General features: G+C 36.1%; 1 protein-coding gene across 1 annotated transcript; it reads left to right on the top strand.

The window, feature by feature from the left end:
* Positions 1 to 12,727: 12,727 nt before the first annotated feature.
* Positions 12,728 to 14,767, top strand: LOC105442385 (probable E3 ubiquitin-protein ligase MID2). Its single transcript, XM_030993687.1, has 2 exons — positions 12,728 to 13,363; positions 14,540 to 14,767. The coding sequence occupies exons 1-2, from the start codon at positions 12,728 to 12,730 to the stop codon at positions 14,765 to 14,767; spliced, it is 864 nt and encodes a 287-aa protein (XP_030849547.1).
* Positions 14,768 to 22,652: the final 7,885 nt, after the last annotated feature.

Here is a 22,652-nt window from a genome sequence, read left to right as displayed (position 1 = left end):
TTGTAGAACCACAACTAGCCCAAACAACGTTACAGTAGGTTATATATGGGAGTACTAACGAATTATACAATACAAATAAAGTTTTATGAGGTAAAATAAATCTTAACTTGGAAATTATTCCAATACTTTTTGAGATACTTATTATGATATGGTGCAGATGTTCATTCCAAGATAAAGTTTGATCTATGATAACACCTAAAAATCTAGAGTGAGTTTTCTGCTCTAATGGCATGCCGTCAATCTGTAAGTGAATTGGAGTATCAGTAATATGAGAATGGTGTTTAAAATAGATGAAGTGGGTCTTTTTTGTGTTCAAAGATAATTTGTTAGCTTTAAACCATTGTGATACTTTGTTTATTTCATGATTTAATATGTTGTTTAAGGAAGTGAGATTTTTATGAGAAAAAAAGATATTTGTGTCGTCGGCGAATAATACAAAAGATAAAATGGAGGATGTATTAATAATGTCATTGACATATAGCAGAAATATCAGTGGGCCTAGAATGGAGCCTTGAGGGACACCACATTGAACTAAAAGTGAATCAGAGTCATAACCATTAAATGTGACATATTGTCTTCGATTTCTTAAATAATCTTTAAACCAAAGGAGTGATTGACCTCGTATACCATAATAATTAAGTTTTGAAAGTAAAATATCGTGATTAAGTGTATCGAATGCCTTACTGAGGTCACAAAATATACCAATGACATGTTCTTTGTTAGCTATGGCGTTTGTAATTTTATCATAAATTTGGATTAAAGCCAGGTTTGTTGAGTAATTTTTTCTGAAGCCATATTGATTAGAAGTTAGCAAATTGTGTTTGTTGATAAATTCATAGAGTCTATTATATACTATTTTTCAAATTTTTTGGATATACTTGGGAGTAGAGATATGGGGCGATAATTCGTAATTTCATGAGGATTGTCTTTTTTGAAAATTGGGTTGATTTTGGAGATTTTGAATAAGTCCGGAAAAACACCTTGTGATAATGATTTATTGAAAATGTGACTAAGAGGGTTAGTGTCAGGAAAGAAATTTATTTGTTTCGCTCTCTGGTCTGGAGTGTTCTTTGTTAAGGTCAGGTGAAGATGTTAAGGTCAGATGTTTTCTTTTCAGGCCAAGTTGTATTGTTCCTTATGAATAGGCCTGGGGAAGTCATTAATTCAGTGTACATGTTTTATCTGTTGTTTAGCACACATTTAGGAAGCCTCTTTAGAATACAAGTATTTTCTTTTGTAAGAGGATTTCCTCCCCAAATATTTGTAGTCATAATTTTAGAATTTACTTAGTAACCGTAGGGTATATTAAGAGGTGGATTTTCTGCAATCGAGGAGAACCACCTAAGCTATAATAGACTTAACGTCATGTTAGAAGTCGGCAATTAAAGTCAATATCTGAGGGTAATTCCACGTCGGGACGAGAGGCTAGCTCAACTGCCACCCGGTTCTCCATAGCTTTCGTCGGGGGCTAGCTCTTGTCTGGGATCAGGACGCACACCATCGTATCTCAGTCTGCGGAGGTCAAGAATCCGGAGCGACTACCGGGGCCAAGTGGAGCAAAGACGCCGTCTGCGGAGGCCAGGGCCAAGTGGACGACACGAGCTGTGACCGGCGTCGATGTCAGACGGGAAACTACCCATCCAGAATTATATTTTGTTAAAGATAAGTTTAATTACATACTGTATTATTACTGAAGCCAAAACAAAGTGTGTGAAACAGGAGAACTGATTGGAAATTAAACGTTACAATTTAACTTTAATTAACAAGCTCTATTTCCCTTTATTCTGTGTGTCCGTAGCAATAATACAAAATAAAAAAAAGTCTCTCACGTGACAATTTGGAGGTCCCACCGAGACATTGCTACTTATAAATAATTTCAAAAAGGGAATTAGATATTTCTCCCCCTCTTTTCCCCGCATACGAATTTGGTGTTTAATTGATGTTTGGGGTTGAAATACAGGTTAAAAGAAATTATCAATGCTAGGTTGATAAAAGCAATAATGTTATGAGTTTAGTGGATTCTCCCCAAGGTTAAGCCCTTGGTAACGCCTATAGACTAGGGTAGTGCTTAGGCGGGTTGTGCATTATGCATGGTATTTTGCTCGATTAGAGATTCCAGGTTTGAACTACTATAGGCTTTGAATGTTCATGTTGTGAAGTTGACCGGTGTTTCGCATGGTTGAATTTTGGGTTCTCGTTATGAGAAATTCTAGTGTGCTTGTTAGAAGGCACTAGGGGTTAATTGTCTGGTGTGAAGCGGACCGGTGTTTCGCATGGTTGAATTAATTGTATGCTCATTGGGAGATACATTCTAGTGTGCTTGTTAGAAGGCACTAGGGGTTGGCATGTGTTGCCGGTGTTAAAGCCTAGGTTTTTGTAGTTTTGGAATCTATGTTTAGTCGCTATGGCTAGTATCGAGCAAATGAAAGAGTTTTCTACTTTAGGTAGGGAAATGGATCTTAGTGGAGGCGAGTTGAGTAGTTTCGTTTCTGAACGCTGTCAGGCGGTAGAAAGAGAAAGAGACCGGGAAAGAGAACGCGAAGGCCGGGAAAGAGAGCGTGAACATGAGCTCAAGTTAGCGCAGTTGCGTAAGGATGAAGGATATAATGTAGCTCAGTTAGGTGGGGTTAAACTTGTTGTCGGTCAATTTGATGATGCCCACGATAAATTTGATGCTTACATTACCAAGTTTGAAATGATCCTGAAAAGTCAAAAAATCCCTAATGACGTGTGGGTACTACATCTAATCTCTAATTTGAAAGGGAAGGCCTTAGATGTAGTGAATAGGACGAGTACAGATGATCGCCAGAAATATACCGTGGTTAAGAGTGAGTTAATGCAATCTTATAATCTCACTGAGGAGGGGTATAGGCGTAGTTTCAGATCTGTTAGGCCTTTGAATTCAGAACGCCCAAAACAGTTTGCTAATCGGATGAAAGGTCATTTTGATAATTGGATAGGTGCGTCTAAGATAGACAATAGTAGGGCTGCTTTTGAGGATCTGATGTTGCGAGAGCAATTTTTGATTGATTGTCCAAAAGAGGTTGCTAGGTTCATCGGGGAACGGAAATGCACGAAGTTTGACGAGGCAGTGGAGTGTGCAGAGGTTTATGTTAGTGCACACGGACCTCATGTTTTCTTTGGTGGAGAGGAATCCGAAAGAAGCCGATCAGATCCGAAGGGGGGTAGTAAGGGCCCTAATCAAATAGGTAAGACTAATGCAAAATTGGGCGAGGTTCAAGCTAGGGCAAAGAAAGTGGAAGGTAGTAAGCCCTTCCAAAAGAAGGGGTGTTATATGTGTGGGAATCCCAATCACATGAAGAGGGAGTGTCCCCTGTTGTTGAAGTCTATGGCGGCTCAGGGTATGATGTTGTTAGGGGGTGATGAAGTCCCCGAGGTATATGCTGTTCATAATAAGCCTAATGAGGGTGAGATTGAATCTGATGCCGTAGAGTTGACAGCAGCTTGCATTGTTGAGTCGGTGGTCGATAGTGAAGTCATTGAAAAAGTTGGAATGGCTTACGATGATATTGAGGCAATGGTCAATGATATGCCTGTCGTGTCTGGGAGGTTGATGCCTGGGAATTTTCCCATTTCCGTGCTACGCGATTCAGGTTGTAGTACTTGTGTTGTGAGAGAAGCGTTAGTTAGGAAAGAGCAATTCACAGGTCGTCATGTTAGAGTCAGGTTAATTGATGAAACGATAAGGCGTTTCCCCTTGGCAAGAATCGTTGTTGATTCGCCTTATTTCGAAGGAGAGGTTGTGGCAGTGTGTATGCCTAGATGTTTGGATGACGTAATCATTGGTAATGTGAGAGGGGCTCGTCCACCAAAAGAGCCCAATATCCATTGGGTTCCTAAGGCTGACATAGAGGTCACGCCGGAGGTCACTGGTTTGGAAGATTCGAAGTTGGAGAGAATTTTCAGATGAGTTGAAGTCTACCGCTGAGGGCGTTTGTTCGGATGAGGGCGGTATTAGATTACAAGCTGTTCAGACTAGGGCTGACCTCATGAGCAGACTATTGTAAAATATAGTGAAATTGTTGTAAAGGCGAATAACCAAACAAGGAAAATTTTATAATGATCCATTTTATTTGTATGTGTTTATGCTGTATAGCAAATGACTACTGAAGCTTTCTCATTTCTTTCAGGAAAACAGGAACCAGCCAATCGCGGTCGCCGTTATGTTTAGTTGGTTAAGCTTTAGTTACGTTAAGGAAACATTGTCTGTTAGGGCTTAGTTGTAAATTAGTATAGGTTAGTTTAGGGCCGTTAGGATTAAGTTAGGTTGCTTTAAGATTGTGAACGTAGTTTAAGAAACAAGCTTCATGATTTTATGCGGTGTCATAGATGTAAAAAAAAAAAGAGATGTAAATAATTTGTTTAAAAAAAAAACAATGAAGTTATATTAATGGATAACAAAACAAAAAAATACATATACCATAATCAAGACAAGCATGTAAAGTTGTTATCGGTTGAATGTTATATGCAAGAAATGAATCAATATAGTGCATTTCAGATGACAGTTTGGTTATAGTGAATATAGAAAAGTTGCTTAATAACTGCAAAAGTACATTCAGAGTGCAAACATAGCTTGAGCAATCTGAATTTATATTGCCTGTTTCATAATCTCTTGTCTTTTAATATGCTTATACTTTTAAAGAAAATGATCAAACGAAATAATGATACATATTTCATACCGGGAGTATGATTTCCTAATCATATTCAAAAGAAAATGTAGGCCATGTTTTTCATGGAGAGACAGAACTCGTAGCATAACAGTCAAACTTGCTTTAAACACGGTTTTGGATGCTGTGGTTTATAGTCTTTGGTTTTTATACATGTACTGTAAAAAAAAAGAGAATTGAATCATTAGTGTTTCCAGTAGGTTATGTATGTTGTATTCTTATTCTTAAAAAAAAGCTTTTCAAATAAATGTTTTTATAGTGGATATAAGTTAGATCCCCTAATTATATCTTAAGGTGGGGGATATTGTCAGGAAAGAAATTTATTTGTTTCGCTCTCTGGTCTGGAGTGTTCTTTGTTAAGGTCAGGTGAAGATGTTAAGGTCAGATGTTTTCTTTTCAGGCCAAGTTGTATTGTTCCTTATGAATAGGCCTGGGGAAGTCATTAATTCAGTGTACATGTTTTATCTGTTGTTTAGCACACATTTAGGAAGCCTCTTTAGAATACAAGTATTTTCTTTTGTAAGAGGATTTCCTCCCCAAATATTTGTAGTCATGTTTTTAGAATTTACTTAGTAACCGTAGGGTATATTAAGAGGTGGATTTTCTGCAATCGAGGAGAACCACCTAAGCTATAATAGACTTAACGTCATGTTAGAAGTCGGCAATTAAAGTCAATATCTGAGGGTAATTCCACGTCGGGACGAGAGGCTAGCTCAACTGCCACCCGGTTCTCCATAGCTTTCGTCGGGGGCTAGCTCTTGTCTGGGATCAGGACGCACACCATCGTATCTCAGTCTGCGGAGGTCAAGAATCCGGAGCGACTACCGGGGCCAAGTGGAGCCAAGACGCCGTCTGCGGAGGCCAGGGCCAAGTGGACGACACGAGCTGTGACCGGCGTCGATGTCAGACGGGAAACTACCCATCCAGAATTATATTTTGTTAAAGATAAGTTTAATTACATACTGTATTATTACTGAAGCCAAAACAAAGTGTGTGAAACAGGAGAACTGATTGGAAATTAAACGTTACAATTTAACTTTAATTAACAAGCTCTATTTCCCTTTATTCTGTGTGTCCGTAGCAATAATACAAAATAAAAAAAAAGTCTCTCACGTGACAGTTAGCAAGTGGGTGGATTATTTCTTTTAAAAGAGACACACTAATTCTATCATGCCCGTGAGATTTGGAGTTGTTAAGAGAACGTGTAATATTGATAATTTCGGTGGGGTTCGTAGGGCTCAAGAACAGAGAATGTGGATTAGGTTGGGGGAGATAATCCGTGAAATGCGCATTTCGGCTATTAATCTTGCTTGCAAGTTCGGGTCCGATGTTTGTCAAAAATGAATTAAATGAGTTTGCATGAAGGGAAGAGTCAACTTTAGAACCATTTAAAGTCATATCATCAGTAGGTGGGGGATTTGCCTTAGTTCCCATAACCTCTTTGATGACTTTCCATGTTGCATTAGTATTTGAACTGACGTCCTTTATTCTATTAGCATAATACATTTTACGTGATATACGAATTAATTTTGTCAACTTGTTGCGATATAACTTGTATGTTTTTTAATTGGCTTCAGTAGGATTGTGTAAATGTGATTTGTAAAGGCGATTACGTGTCTGTATTGATTTCAAAAAACCCTTTGTTATCCAAGGATGTTTGGGGGTTTTTCTATTATTTTTTACTTTACCTATGGGAATATTTTTTTCATAATAATGTTGTAATTTATTATTCAAGAGATTATATGATATGTTCGCGTCAGCTTCATTGTATACATCCTCCCATCCCTCAATTAATAAGTCTTGCTTCATTAATTCAATATTACGTTTAGATTCTTTTCGATATGTACGTTGGTTTAATGATTTGGGGCATGGTAGTTTTAATTCACAAGTTAAAAATATTGGTAAGTGGTCTGAAACTTCAGAGCATAGAATTCCTCCTATCATTTTGTTATTCATGTTGTTATGTACGTTGGAAAAAATGTTGTCAATTTGAGTTGATGAATGTGGGTTAATTCTGGTGGATTTATTGATGAATGAATGGAAGCCGAATGAGTACATAAGTTTCATAAAATTGTTTGAGTTATTATTGACGACTGAGGGTAAGAAATTGATATTAAAATCTCCAAGAATAAAAGTATGCTTATTTTCATTACCTATTATATAGAGATATTGCTCAAGTTCCTTATAAAATAAATCAAGATTAGAGCCTGGCGGTCTATAAATCAAACCTATGATGATATTCTTAAATCCTGTGTTTTCAATTTCAATGAATAAAGTCTCTGCATGTAACAGTTTCACATCGGAACGGATCTTAAATTTCAGTTTTTCAGCAATGTAGAAGGCCACGCCTCCGCCTCTTTTTCCTTTGCGATCTGCCCTTATCAACTTATAATTTGGTAAATTAAACAAATCTGGGGAATTTTCATGTAGCCATGTCTCGCTAATACCAATAACAGAGAATTTGAAATTGTTTAACGTGTGTAAGAGATTTTCAAAATATTCGAAGTTTCTATTCAGACTTCTTAAATTTGCATGTAGAAGGGAAATTTCATTTGGATTACTATCAAACATGTTATTGAATTCTTGAGGTGTGTAGTATTTGCTATTGTATGAATTTTCTATGTAATTATCAGGAATAAAAGAGAGCGACTCCATCAGAAACGATATTGAACACCTACCCCTGGTCATGTTAGTAGATATGTATGGCAATCCAAGGGATGAAACTACATAAAGTAATGACACCCCAGATGATATAAAGTAGATGACATCGAAGAAAATCCATTCATAAACGATCTAGCTTCTGGAACAACCCCCCACCCCCCCCCCCCCCCCCTCGCCCCCATTTTTATAAATCTGTTATCCTTTTCCTATTTTTCGAAGAGGAGTAGGGGTGTGATAACCGCATCTCGATGGAAAATATTGTTACTTAATGTTTTTGGTGAAAAAAGAAAGTCAATTCTTATTGGTAAAATTTGGCGACTATTTCGATACCCACTCCTGGGGGGGGGGGAGGGGGTGTCTCATGGAGAGCCTAAGTCAAACTTAACTCTCAGTTAGATAGCCATTTGAAGTATTTAAAAATATGTATTCAAATGCAAACATTCAAGTTTTTAAGACTTTTCATAATGTCCACATCAAGAACATGAAATATCTGTGATACTAGCAAATTTGAATCAAAATGTTATGCCTTTTAAAATAATTTTTTACAAAATATTTCCAAATATGCTAACGGCTTTTCATAATTGTTAGGTCCAACTAAGGGATAAGTTCAACTTAGGTTCTTTGTGAAACACCCCAGGTCTTTAACCTGTTTTTGTACACAGTTGTGTAAAGTACCTTTAATATACACATGTCTCAAATGTCGTATTTTCTATTTTTCCTCACATTTTTTTTTTCGTTTATTAGTAAATAGTTAAAGTAATCATGTATACGCTGTAAACCTAGCCTATAACAACATGTACAATTTTTTGGTGCATGCATACGTTATTGTTGATTGACACTGGAAAAGTCGGCTAATGGTTGACAGAGAAAGAGGAAGAGAAAGAGAGAAATGGACGGAGATAAAGGAAGAATAGTGAAGAAAGAGGGGGTCGAAAACAAATGTAGTAACTGTCCGTTTCTTTATTTGGTCTGCACAGGCATCGAAACACCCACTTTTTCCAGATTATCTCCTCCTCGCAATCTATCTTTCTCTAATCGTTCTCAGAATCAGACTATAGTTGTTCTGTCTGTTACTTTTCCATTTTCCTTCTCCATTTCTCCACTTTGAAAAGTACATTTTTTCCTTTAAATAAATACCCCTTTCCACCTCTGATGATTAATTTCCCCTTTTATCTTGACACGTGCCCCTTTCATTTTGATAAGCGCCCCACATTTCTTTCTGTTTATTATGTGCATGTGTTTAGTACGCCGTATGGACAACGTGTCCCATTTCAGGATATCATGCAATTGTTGATTGGATTTATATGTATCCCGGATAATAGTGATCCAAGAGAAGAACATTCTGAAAGGCAGTGTTTATTGTGTGGCAAGCATTCAGGAGGATCTATACTATCAAGGTTTCATGTCTGATTGCATCCCTGGCAGATATGGGGGATCTTATAGTTGAAATATTTATTGGTTACTGAATCATCATAGGTTATAACAATAATGTGACAATGTCTTTACATGAGTATAAAACATAAGTTAAATTACATTTCCACATTCAGTAAATCATAGATACATACGCTCGAAGAGGTGATGATACAGAAGGGCTACAGCCTAAGCGTGACAGCTTGATACGCTTGCAGCCCAGAAACATTTAAAATCATAACGATTGTAAAGTAAAGTAAATTACAAAACATAATTGGGGGAAAATAACAAAAAATAAACAGTGACTTGCAACCAAAAAAAAAAATGGGATAGAGGGTGCATGGGAGGGGGATTTTCCTGCTATATCAAGGAAATGCTGACAAACATATATGATATCATGTGTTAATTTAAGAGATTTGTCAATATTTGCTCAATATTTGAGGTTTGAATTCCTTTGCTCATAACAGAATAGACGAGAAACTATTTGAGAAAGACCCCCAAAGCATCAAACAAAAATGTAAATTTTAACCCCATCTTAAGTAATTGAGAATAAATTGTATATATTACATTATTTCGTTGTTCCTGTTGTTCTTCTTCCTTTTCAATTTTTGAAGAGCTTGATTCCAAAAGGAGCTAAATCCATATTTTATCAAAATGGAATTATTTGTCTTAAAATAATGATTTCCTACATGGGGACAAAATGCACTATATCAACTTCGAAAATTTCACCAGGAAGTATGAAAAAAATTAAGTACAATATCATGTTTCATTCCAAAAGGAGCTAAATCCAAATCGGTTTCATTCCAAAAGGAGCTAAATCCACTTTGGGTACTTCTGAGTAAATCACCTTTTTTTTCCTCCACTTTCCATTTAGCAATGTACCTTCATGTTGTTATATACGTTAAAGGTGTCGCCCTGGACCAATAATATATGATAAGAAAACAAATCTACCAGTTATTTCTGATTTTTACTAAATTTTTAGATTTTGTGGATTTAGCTCTTTTTGGAATGAAACATGGATTTAGTTCCTTTTGGAACGAAACGGATTTAGCTCCTTTTGGAATGAGAATGTGATATGTTGTCTACTTTCTTTTCAAAAGGTTTTTTTAGTTGTGATTTCATAATTATTATTTAAAAGGAAAGGTTTGCTACTAAATTGTAATAAATTTCAGTGACTTTATTGAGAAAATATGAAATTTTCCAGGTACAATATCATGTTTCATTCCAAAAGGAGCTAAATCCACGAAAACAAAAATTCTAAAAATTTAGTAAAAATCAGGAAAAACTGGTAGATTTTTTCTTATCATGTATTATTGGTCAAGGGTGACACCTTTAAAATATATAACAACATTAAGGTCCATGGCTAAAGGGAAAGTGGAGAAATAAAAAAGGTCGATTTACTCAGAAGTACCCAAAGTGGATTTAGCTCCTTTTGGAATGAAACTCTTCATTTGTTTAACATTAATCATGAAAGTGGCGCCCTCTACCTGTAAATGAATGTTTGGTATTATATGGTTTCATAGTGAATTATTAAATATTACCGATGTCAATTTATTTTTTATTTTCATGCTTTTCGTGGGGATTGTCTGTTTATTGTTTTAACACAACAGGTAAAACAACGGATAGAACAACATCGTAGCTAGATATGAGCTAGATACTTTTATTATGAAATGTAAATGTATATTTTTAAAACAAATCCAAAAAAAAAATTTCACGAAATAATTGTTTATTTTTGTTTTAGGTTGTGTTTTTATTTAAAATCATCTTAAGTGAAAAGAATTAATGACAGATCGGGTGACTTGAACAGGGAAGAGTTAACCCGTTGAGTACTGAATTCTCACATTCCCGATAGGTTTATTACAGGGACCATCCAGTTCCAGTAGGCAATGGATTAAGAGGGGGTTAAGAAGGTGATAGGGGTAATATATATATATATATATATATATATAGAGAGAGAGAGAGAGAGAGAGAGAGAGAGAGAGAGGGGGGAGAAAGTGATCCAGGGAGACTGAGAGAGAGAGAGAGAGGTAAGAGAGAGGGAGGAAGAGAGAGAGAGGGGGGTGGGGAGCGAAAGAACAATACGACCTTATAAGAGGCCGTTTATATGTATGGTATGATACCAAAGACAGAGACTCGTAAAATGGCGTAATAATATGAAATCTGTAATTAATTATCACTTTAATCGAGCATGGTGACACACTTAAATGTCGATTCTCGGTACGGATATGATTACCAATGCAGCAAAACACACGTTTCGACTAAAATTTTGCAAATTGTACTGCTTTGTACAAAAAGTTTGGTAATACTCCCAATAATTTTCTAAGAGTGTTCCAATGTGTCATATATACAGTGCGTCCCATTTAAAAACGAGATCCACAATCAAACAGGTACTGTGGTCAATTTATTAGCTGTTCAAACATAATTCGTTACTTTCTATATTATGCTATCTGATGATACGATGATTACGCTAATGGCCATTACCCAAATACACATTTAACATTTTAAATAAGAATACAAGTGAATAAAAACATATCTAGAGTCACAAAAATCCATGAGACTAACTGCTCTCACCGGCATCCTGTGCAAATCAAATTTAGATTTATAAACACTTATGTTGCTTAGCACCAAATCTACAGAAATTAAAGAAAATTACTGTCATACTGTCATAAACAGAGCGGCTAACATTTTGATACCACAACAGATAAAGATGAGTGCTGTTCATTTACATTTAACTGCATGACGTGTACGAGAGAAACTGTCCAGAATCGATTGGAAACTATCTAAAAATTTATCGGAAAATGTTGACTGTGTAGTATATATGAGTAATTGTTTAGGCCTTTTGTGAGATTTGGGGATCATTAAAATGATAACACTATAATATCAAACTTGCTGTAAAAGACAGTAAGTGAAAACCATTGGACATATAAATATGATTCCAGCACTGTTTCAGGCTTTTTCTGCTATTTTGTTGATCTAAAATAACCGATTCACTTTATAATGAAAATATGTTTTTATCTTTAAATGCAGTTTCACAAACAGACCTGTTATGATTACTTTTAATGCATTATTATTTCAAATGAATCATATTTCCGTGCAATATGGCTTGCATATTCTATTTGATATAATCTGTTCTCATTATCAGCTCTTGAGACAGACATGATTCACATTATTATGGTTATAAACCTAAATTATTACTTTTTTTAATAAAAGAGAAAGTGGTGAAATAGTTTTTTTCAGGCGAATCTTATATTGTAATAGGTGTAGACTCGTAGGATTCCGAAGGTAAAAAAGTTAAGAGGAATGTTGACAGTGAAAAGGAAAGAGAATGAGAGAAATGGAAGGAGAAAGAAGGGATGAATTGTAAGTGTGGTTACCATATTTTACCCTCCCCCAGAAAGTGATAAAAGCAAATAAAATGTCTGTTTCTTTTACCTAGGATTCTACTAAAGTGGATCTCCAACACAATATATCCACAACTAAAAACTAAAAAGTCGCCCTCTATAGATGAAAAAGGAAGAATATCGCCACTAAGTTCAAAAGGTGCTTGATAGCTGCGCGCGCATTCTATGTGGGAAAACCCTATTCTATTTAAAGGATGCACAAACTATATTATTTTTACCGGCAATCTCGTGAGAGTTTAGCATTGTAATCACATTTGTATTGCTGTATACGCTTGAACAGAGACTCAGTACTTTTGATCAAAGTTACACATTAGTATTCAACGTGAGAATTGGTACAGTTCTGCATAGTTAGGACACACTTGTTACGTACAAACACGATATTGCTACAATTATAGTAGGTCCATGGTACAATATACTACTTCACTGCATATTGTTTTTTCTAGCATCAATTGACTGTAGACTTTTATTACACATTAGCTGATCACACTGTAAGCTTTATTGGACATTGTATATATGCGTAAAATGAGCTCGTTTTTGTAATAAGCAACAAATCCGACATTTGTACCAATGGCTGAGAAGAATGAGGAAGAGAAAGCTCCAAGCTCTCCAGAGAATCTGACGTGTCCACTGTGCCTTGATATCTTCGACGGGGCAACAATCCTGACTTCATGCGGTCACACCTTCTGTCGGAAATGTCTCAAGAACTATGACCTTTCCCATCAGGATCTCGATCACATGATCTGTCCTCTCTGCAGGAAGATCACCAAGTTGTCTGCGAACCGTGTCGATGATTTCCTCACCAATGTGACGGTCAACGGACTCGTAGACGATTATCACGCCAAGCGTGGAGGGATGAATGCTGCCCAAGAGATGCGTCCCAAATGCACTGCATGCAAGTTTCGGCGAGATGCTGTCTCATTCCGCAGAACGTGTAGTAACTTCATGTGTGAAAAGTGTCTGGATTGTCATCAAAATCTGACAGTCGTCTTTGAAGGTCACGAAATTGTATCCATACAGGATGTCATCAGCGGGAAGGTCATCGTTGGTCATCAATCCAAGAAGTGCTGCATCCACGAACAAGAGAACAAAGATATGTTTTGTGAGGATGGTAAGGTCCACGTGTGTTTCAAGTGCGTGATCGTCGGTCATCAAAATCACAAAATCAAGAATCAGGCTGATTTCAAACAGGAGTTACGGCTTAAGGTAAACGTGGTTTTATTTAAGGTACCATAGGCGCCAGAAGCGGAAGGGGTGGGGGCCAAATTCTAAAATTCTCTCTCCTTCGCTACGCTTCATCGTACATTAATAGATGTACCCTATTCTTACAGAAACAATGAAGCGAGGAGGCTGATCACTTTCTTCCATAAGGTGGCGGCTAAATTAATTTCGGCGTATATGTATTCGTTTAAATAGTTCTGAATAGATTAAAAAATACATGTTTTCAGTAATCCATGTCGAATCCTTAAATGTAGGTCCTCGTAAGAGAAAGGAAAAATCGAGGAAATGGCTTGAAGTAGCTATGATTTATAACAATGGATAGTAATCTGCTGTACTAGCTATAAAATACAAAAACACTCTACGCTAAGGACAATAAACGGGGAGTAGGCAAAGGCCCTACCGGCGAGCTAGACAATTTAGCACAATTACATTTCGATATCCAGATAACTTCGTAGCTATACGCATTTTTAGGAACTGAAAAACAAGATCCACGAAAATCATATCTAATGTAACAAATCAATCAACCTTCATTATTTGGTATTTTTGCAAAAGAGCCTATATCAATTGTTATCTGTTGAAAGCACTTTGCATACAAATAAGAAGATGAAGAAGAAACAGAATTATGATAATAATAATAATAGGAAAAATTGTAATGGAAATCATCATCATCATCATCATCACCATTATTAGTAATGGAATTAGTAGTATCAACATCCTTCTTATTATTATTTAGCTTTTAGTTTTGCTATTAATAATATTAATTATTGTATTGCTCATTTATATATCATTATTTATTATTTATTTATTATTATTATCATCATGACAAAGATTATTATTACTGTTATTATTATTATTATTATTATTATTATGTTGTACTATTACTATTTGGCCTATCTCCATTCTGTTTATATGATATCACTGCATTCATAGAAATGGAATAATTTAGATGATTGGATTGACTTTTGAGAACGCAGGAAAAAAATGTATTCAATTCCTCTGTCCTCGTATGATATGTGATGGGGTAGTTGGTGGTTCTAACTTTTCTGAAGCGTTAGGAGTGCCCAAATCCGGTGTTTAATTTTCAAACCAGCTCCATGTAATTGGGATACATCTCAATCTACAATTTGTTCTTTTCATTTATCTTGTATTCGTTTTGTTTAGGTGAACGACCTAGTCCAGCGTTGTGCCACTAAGAAGTCAGAACTGGAGAAGAACATTCAGAATGTGGAAGAACAACGCCATGAAGTATACACTGCCGTGCAGAGACTACTGGACGATGTAAGTCAAGCCTACAGCATCAAGACCAACGAGCTTGAAGAAAATCATCGAGATCTCATCGAGCGCATCAATGCAGTAAAGCGGAGTTTTGATGATGACCTCAACGTCTAGAAATCCAACGATCTAAAGAGAATGAAGAGTATTTGTAGTTCAATAACACTGGTATCTAATGACAGACTGGGTCGTCTTGAGACAGACAGTCTGTCTGCTCATACCTTGCTTTGTGAGGAGTTGGATGCCATGCTGAAGAAGGCTACTGATCGCACTTCTGCGGCAGCCATTACGAAGAAAGCACAGGAGAAGAGGTTCAAGCCTGCAGATGATACTCGTCTTGACCTCGGGAGCATCGCAGAATCAATTACTGGTCACACTTCTGCGGCAGCCACTACGAAGAAAGCACAGGAGAAGAGGTTAAAGCCTGCTCATCTGGGCATCGGGAGCATCTCAATTCACAAATTGCAAGTCATTCAGTGTGTAGGTCTACGGGGACAGATGTCGGGCATGACCCCGTACTCTCATGACAGTGTAGCTATTGGATATGGTGGTACATATGGTGATACATATGGTCCTGCATATGGTATATATATCATTGATTCAGCTGGCAAACAGGAGCACTATGCAAACATACCAAGTAACGTGAAGTGTTATGATCTTGTGTTTCAAAAGGACAGGTCCTTATGCATATCGACTGGTGCCATGGAAGCACACATATATTCTCCTAATGGATCCTGTAAATCAACCTTCCACACGGAAAAGAGACTCAGCTTGTACTCTCTTGTACTAAACATAAGTTCATCAGATGAAATTATCCTCCTCACTCGCCTTAACAACCAAGTCTATGTCTATGATATAACTGGATCTACTCTCAAACACATTATTCCAACAAAACGCGACACGGTGAGGCAGGTATCTTCTACCAGGTCGGGTTTGATCGTCACGAGTTCATGTAACAATCCAAGTATGGTGACGGTCTATGACAGGGATGGGAATGCTGGTAAGTCTCTACAAGCTCCAGACCATGTCTGCATGTTTGCTGCCGTGGATGAGCAGGACATAGTGTATGTAGCGAGTGTTGATAGTAAGAATGAAAACGTGGTGTTCAGGCTCTATGAACTTGAAGGTCTGAACCTGAAGGAGAGAGTTAAGTTCAATGTACTTAGTCTGGAGCTTTATTATACTTCGTGTTACTTGGTTTCCCTCTCTCCAAACAAGCTCGCGTTTGCTTGTGGCAACAAGTTGTATTTTATCAAGGTAGCACTATAATACATGTCACACTCTATTATTGGGGGTGTGTTTACCTCTCTGCCACAGCTCTACTCTAATATGGGCATATAATGTCTAATATTATATTGTTTATTATGTATACTAAACGAATAAGTAGATGTCCATTCTCTTGATATTATTTAGTTGCCTCCATACAGTTGAAATCATCCAATATGATATAATAACGTCCCTTTTTCGAAAGAATATGTTAATTAGTATACTGTATACTTCTTGCACCGTGTAATTGTTTTCTCTTTGATATTTTAACAAATGATTGCTACAGCAAAATTATAGAATAACAACGATTACATACACACTGTTGAACAGTTTTCGTTTTGGCTGCTGATCGGTTTCGCGATTTACTCTCATGAGAACAAGATGCAAAACTTAAGTAGATCAGTATTCGTTGCTATAATCTCTGATTTATTGTCCAGTTGTTTGTGTATGTGACAAAGCACATACTGACTTAATATTTTGTACTTTAGAGCAAAAGGATATTTTTTAACGTCTGTTATCAATATTCCCTTAGGCGAGGCGTCAAAAATATCGATACCAGCAGGCTGCCGCCTCACGTATTGGCGCATCGAGGCTGCAATTACGGCCGAAGCCTGGCCGGGGCAATTATTTTTCACTTATTAGCCCAGCCGGCTTGCGCCAGGCTGGGATCTGAGGCTCGGTTTCCATTCGAAAGGCGGCAGCCGGCGCATGCTTTTGTTCGGAAACCATTATGATGACATCATGAGTTAATTGAGGGTCCTACCGCAAGCGGTAGCCGGCTGAGCTAATTTAAAAAATGCAGCCAGGACACACAAGTGCAGTTAGCTGCCGCTGGCTGGTATATTTATTTTTGACGCCTCGCCTTATCCGTTTTCCTACTATTTTATCATAACAAAATGTAATGCCACTTAAAAGCAATTCAAAACCTTATAAACTTTGAAGTTCAATATAAGAGGAACCTACATGTACCACTAGTGACTGATGAACTTCTTATTCGTGTTATTTCCCTTATGTTGTTATTCTTAAGTATTTAAAAGCTTATTTTGTTTCGTATTATGTTTCTAAATTGTTATTGTGATCATTTATTATATTTATATGAAGTAACAATTAATACTGACCTTGTTTTTACGACCCCATTGTAAATAAGCTTTTCAGCTTTCGTTGGTCATCCTGTCAAGTTATTGGTATAATTGTTTTGTTTTCATTTCAAAATATCATTTTACACTTCGTAGTTATGCTACATTGAACTTGACTTATTCATCAAATCCAATTTATTTTAAAGCCTTACATAGTGTACCAAAGAATGTAAGAGTATTATATCTTGTAAAGTTTTATAGCAATTCTCTTATAATTGGTGATTTCACTTCGAATATTTCATGTAAATTTTCTTTTCAAATAGTTACCGCTTCAATTTGATTCAGTTTAGTTGAATTCGATTCAATTCTATTGAAGCTATACAGATTATCGATTGGTGACGTGGAATTTGGAATGTCTCCATGTGCATTTTATAGCGGTAAAAATAAAATGGGGTAAGATAGGATTAGATTATGTTTATCATATAATACAGTGCGTCCCATGATGATTAACTGGCCCTTTTATCTTGACACGTGCCCCTTTTCATTTTAATAAGCACCCCAAATTTCGTTATGTTTATTATGTGCACGTCTGTAGTACGCCGTATGAACAACGTGTCCCATTTCAATATATCATGCAATTGTTGATTGGATTTATATCTATCCCGGATAATAGTGATCCAAGAGAGGAAAATTTTGAAAGCCAGTGTTTATTGTGTGGCAAGCATTCAGGGGATCTCTACTATCAAGATTTCATGCCTGATGGCATCTCTGGCAGATATGGGGGATCTTATCGTTATTTATTTGAGGTTTCAATTCCTTTTCTCATAAAAGAATAGACGAGAAACTATATGAGAAAGACCCCCAAAGTATCAAACAAAAATACACATTTAACCCCATCTTAAGTAATTGAGAATAAACTGTATATTTTACATTATTTAGTTGTTTTTATTGTTGTTCTTCCTTTCCATTATTTTCTTTAACATTGATCATGAAAGTGGCGTCCTCTACCTGTACCTGAATGTTTGGTATTATATGGTTTATAGTCAATTATTAACTATTGCCGATGTCATTTTGTTTTACTTTCCGTGTTTTTTGTTGGGGATGTCTGTTTATTGTTTTAAAAGAACAAGTACAACAAAAGAAAGAACAACATCGTAGCTGACCATCATATCAGCTATTTACTTTTATTATGAAATGTAAATATATGTTCATTAAACAAATCAAAGAAACAGAATTTTACGAAATAGTTGTTTTCTTTCATCAAATTGTAGAGTTTTAGGGTGTGTTTTTATCAAAAATCATCTTAAGTGATAAGAATTGGACAGAGAAGGGTTAAGAGGAGGTTAAGAAGATGATATAAGTAATACAGAAAGAGAGAGAGAGAGGCGGAGAGAGAGAGAAATGTGGAAAAGTGATCCGGGAGACTGAGAGAGAGAGGGGGAAGAGAGACAGAGAGAAAGAGAGAGAACGAGAGAGAGAGAGAGGAAGGGGAGAAAAGTGATCTAGGGAAACTGAGAGAGAAAGAGAGAGACTGAGAGAGAGGAAGAGAGAGAGAGAGGGATAGACAGGCAGAGAGGGAGAGAGAGCGAACGAACAATACGACGTTATGAAAGGCCGTTTATGTTATGATACCAGAGACAGAGACTCGTAAAGATGCGTAAAAATATGAGATCTGTAATTAATTATCACTTTAATCGAGCATGGCGACACACTTAAATGTCGATTCTTGGTCCGGATATGATTACCAGTGAAGCAAAACACACGTTTTCGACTAAATTTTTGCAAATTGTACTGCTAATTTGTACAAAATGCTTGGTAATTCATCCAATAATTTTCTAAGAGTGTTCCAATGTGCGTTCCATTAAAGAAAAACGAAACTCAAATCAAACAATTATTGTGAACGATCAATCAGCTATTTAAAAAATAATTCCTTGCTTTTCATGAATTAGAAGTCATATGCAATTTAATTATACGATGATTACGTTTGACAAAATCTGACACTGTTGCTCGGTGACGCATTTATGAATAAATGCAATTAAAGTATCATTAAAGCCAAATTTTGGAGAAAAATGTCTTATAGACATATAGCTTAAGAGCTGAAAGAGATATTAATACACTTCCATCTCATGTAACATGCTGAGAAATTGAATGTCCAGGGTTTTTTCTAGCTCGGCTTGTAAATAGACATGTTTTTGACTAACTTCAATGAAATTTAATTTATCTTTACAGAGTTTGAGGACAAATCCCTAATTTATAAAAAGATAGTTCCAAGGCGAGATATGTATGAGCTGAAAAAGGAATTTCCTACACTTGCACTTCCTGTTACAAGCTAAGAAAATGAAATGTCGACGTGTGTCAGAGGTAGGATTAAACACGCCCCCCCCCCCCGAACCTCGCTCCGATCACGTGATTCACCTCTTGAACAAGTCAAGTTAAATGATTGGCAATTCGTTGCGCGTATGTGACTGTTTAGTAATGGACGCTGAAATTCATGATGTTTTTCGTCGAAATAGAATTTATAAGCAGCTGTGCTCATTGAAGTTGACTAATAGTCCGAAACAAATGAACATTAAATTACTAAAATACTGTGCTCGTCAAGGATAAAAACAAGAACAATATGTATATATATACAATCAAGTAACAGACAAGTCGTTTCTTCAAAGATACTACCAGAACATTATTTTGATTAATCGCTGTGACCTTCCAATGTATTCATCATTATTGTAAATTAATATGCTACACGTGCATGAATAACATAAAGTGATCCAATACAGGACACATATTGCTCTCAGCAATACCCTGTGCAAATCAAATATAGGTTCATAAACACGTTCTTTTTTTAATCCTTGACGAGCACAGTAATTTAGGAATGTATTGTTCATTTTTTTCGGACTATTAGCCAACTGTAGAAATATATGGACAGATTAATTAAATAACATTCAAGCATTGATGAAACAAATGATCATTATGATTTCCCGGTTTTGTGCACAGTGCAACTGTATATGGCTTGGAATGACTTTAATTTGAAAATAAATGGAGGGTGCATTTGCAATTAGGCTAATGGTCATTACACACATTGACGTATACGATTTTAAATACCAATACAACTGAATAAAAACATACCCAAAGTCACAGAAATACAGGAGATATATTGCTCTCACCAGTACCCTGTGCAAATCAAATATAGGTTCATAAAAACTTATGTTGATTAGCATCTTATTTACAGAAATTACAGAAGATTACTGTTATCATGTTGAATACCTGAAATAATCTAATTACAGAGCGGCTAAACTCTTGAAACATCTACAGATAAAGATGAGTGCTGGTTATTTAAATTTAACTGCATGACATGTACGAGAGACACTGTCCAGAAGCGATTTGAAACTGTAAATAAAGTTATCTGGAATTTGGATTATGCAGTATACAGGGCGTATCATAATAAAGGATATTGAAGTTTAATGACGATTTATATGAAAACTACTGATTTCATAATCAAGCATTTTATGTCTGTTGTAAAGGACAGAATGTCCTCTTTTTAATGACACCCCGATCATACTACTACTGTCACAGTTGACTGAATAACAGAGCATTGTTGTCCACCATGTGAAAGGTGCACTGTGCCAAGTTTGATAACATTTCCTTCTTAGACACATAATCCACTCATTGTTCAGCATTTCAATATGTCTGGGCTGACACAAGCACTAATCTTTATAATTTATCTGTGAATGCTAACTTGTCACAGTGCACCTTTCACATGGTGGACAGCAATGCTTTGTTATTCAGTCAACTGTGACAGTAGTAGTATGATCGGGGTGTCATTAAAAAGAGGACATTCTGTCCTTTACAACAGACATAAAATGCTTGATTATGAAATCAGTAGTTTTCATATAAATCGTCATTAAACTTCAATATCCTTTATTATGATACGCCCTGTATAGGAGTTTTGTTAGGCCAAATTGTGTAGGCCTTTTGTGTGAGTTTGGGATCATTAAAATGATAACACTATAATTTAAATCTTGTTGGAAAACACAACTAGTTAAAGGCATTGGACACAGATATATGATTCCAGGGGGTGTTTCATAAAGCTGTTCTTAAATTTACGCATGACTTTACGAACGACTTGTATATGAAAAGCCAAACGGGATGCTCAATCCTTATTAAATATATCAACTAAAGTTGAACTGTGCAGATGTAGATTAACATTCTTAAGATAACAAACATTTGTAATGCAAAGTATATTTTTTGCCATAATTTAATTGAGGTTATTGAAAATATATAAACAAAATTTGGGCATCCTACCTGGCACTTCATATACAATCGTTCGTAAAGTCATGCGTAACTTTACGAACAGCTTTATGAAACACCCCCTGCAATGTTTCATGGTTTTTATGCTATTTTTCTTGGTCCAAAACAACCCACTCACTTTACAATGAAAAAACATTTGTTATATTAAAATGCAGTTTCACAAAAATTACTTAATTGTATACTGACTTGATCCATGATTATTCAGTCTTTAGACTGTTGTTCCTATCCATGGTTTTCTTTGGTTGGGGTTGTCATCATATTTTTCTGGGGCTTCTTTCCACCAGTTCTCAAGTCCAGATTTGAAGCGATTGATACTCTTCACAACATCACCTGGAAGACCACTATGATTACTTTTAAAACATTATCATTTCAAATGAATCATATTTCCGTGCAATATGGCTTACATATTCTATTTGATATAATTGTTCTCATTATCAACTCTTGAGACAGACACGATTCACATTATCATGGTTATGAGCCTAAATTATGACTTGGTGAATTTTTTTTTCCTTCAGGCGAATCTTGCGTTGTAATAAGTGTATTGTCGTCGTATTTCATACGTTAGAAAGTAAAGAGAAATGTGGACAGTGAAAAGGGAAGAGAATGAGATAAATGGAAGGAGATTAATGAAGAGTAGTAGAAAGAAAGGGTGAAATGTAAGTGTGGAAACCATCTTTTGTCCTTCCCAAAAAAGTGATTAGAGCAAATAAAATGTCTAGCTCTTTTACCTAGGATTCTACTAAAGTAGATCTCCAACACAATGGCCCGAATTCAAAAATGAGGTTCGTCGACTAACCTATGAAATGTGCGTCATATGACGCACATTAACCAAGGTTTGTCGACAAACCACCTTTGTGAGTTTGAGTCAATTTATCCACAACTAAAAACTAATAAAGTCGCCCTCTATCGATGAAAAGGATGAATATCGCCATTTAGTTCAAAGCTTCTCTGTGGGAAAACCCACTTCAATTCAAAGGGTGTACAACTGTATTATTTTCACAGGCAATCTCGTGTGATCTAAGGACTGTTATCACATTTGTATTGATGTATACAGCTGAATAGAGACTCAGAACTTTTGATAAAAGTTTCATATTTGTAATCAACGTGAAAATTTGATACAGAACTGCATGCAGTTACGACACACTTGTTACGTACAAACTAGATATTGGTACAACTATAGTAAGTCCACGGTACAATCTACTACTTCACTGCATATTGTTTGTGCTTGCATGAATTGACTGTTGGCTTTTATTACACATTAGCTGATCACACTGTTAAGCTTTATTGGACATTGGATATATTTGTAAAATTAGCTCGTGTTTATAGTAATAGCCAAAAATCCGATATTTGTACCA

Source organism: Strongylocentrotus purpuratus, unplaced genomic scaffold, assembly GCF_000002235.5.
Source record: "Strongylocentrotus purpuratus isolate Spur 01 unplaced genomic scaffold, Spur_5.0 spur5_scaffold_20, whole genome shotgun sequence".
NCBI classification, from domain to species: Eukaryota; Metazoa; Echinodermata; class Echinoidea; order Camarodonta; family Strongylocentrotidae; genus Strongylocentrotus; species Strongylocentrotus purpuratus.
The sequence above is the reverse complement of the archived record's forward strand: the minus strand, read 5'-3'. Positions and strand labels throughout refer to the sequence as shown.

Bases quoted from the DNA above. Each gene is read 5' to 3' on its own strand.
- LOC105442385 (XM_030993687.1), top strand. From the start codon at position 12,728: ATGGCTGAGAAGAATGAGGAAGAGAAAGCTCCAAGCTCTCCAGAGAAT. The intron at 13,364-14,539 runs GTAAACGTGGTT...CGTTTTGTTTAG, and splicing joins AACAGGAGTTACGGCTTAAG to GTGAACGACCTAGTCCAGCG.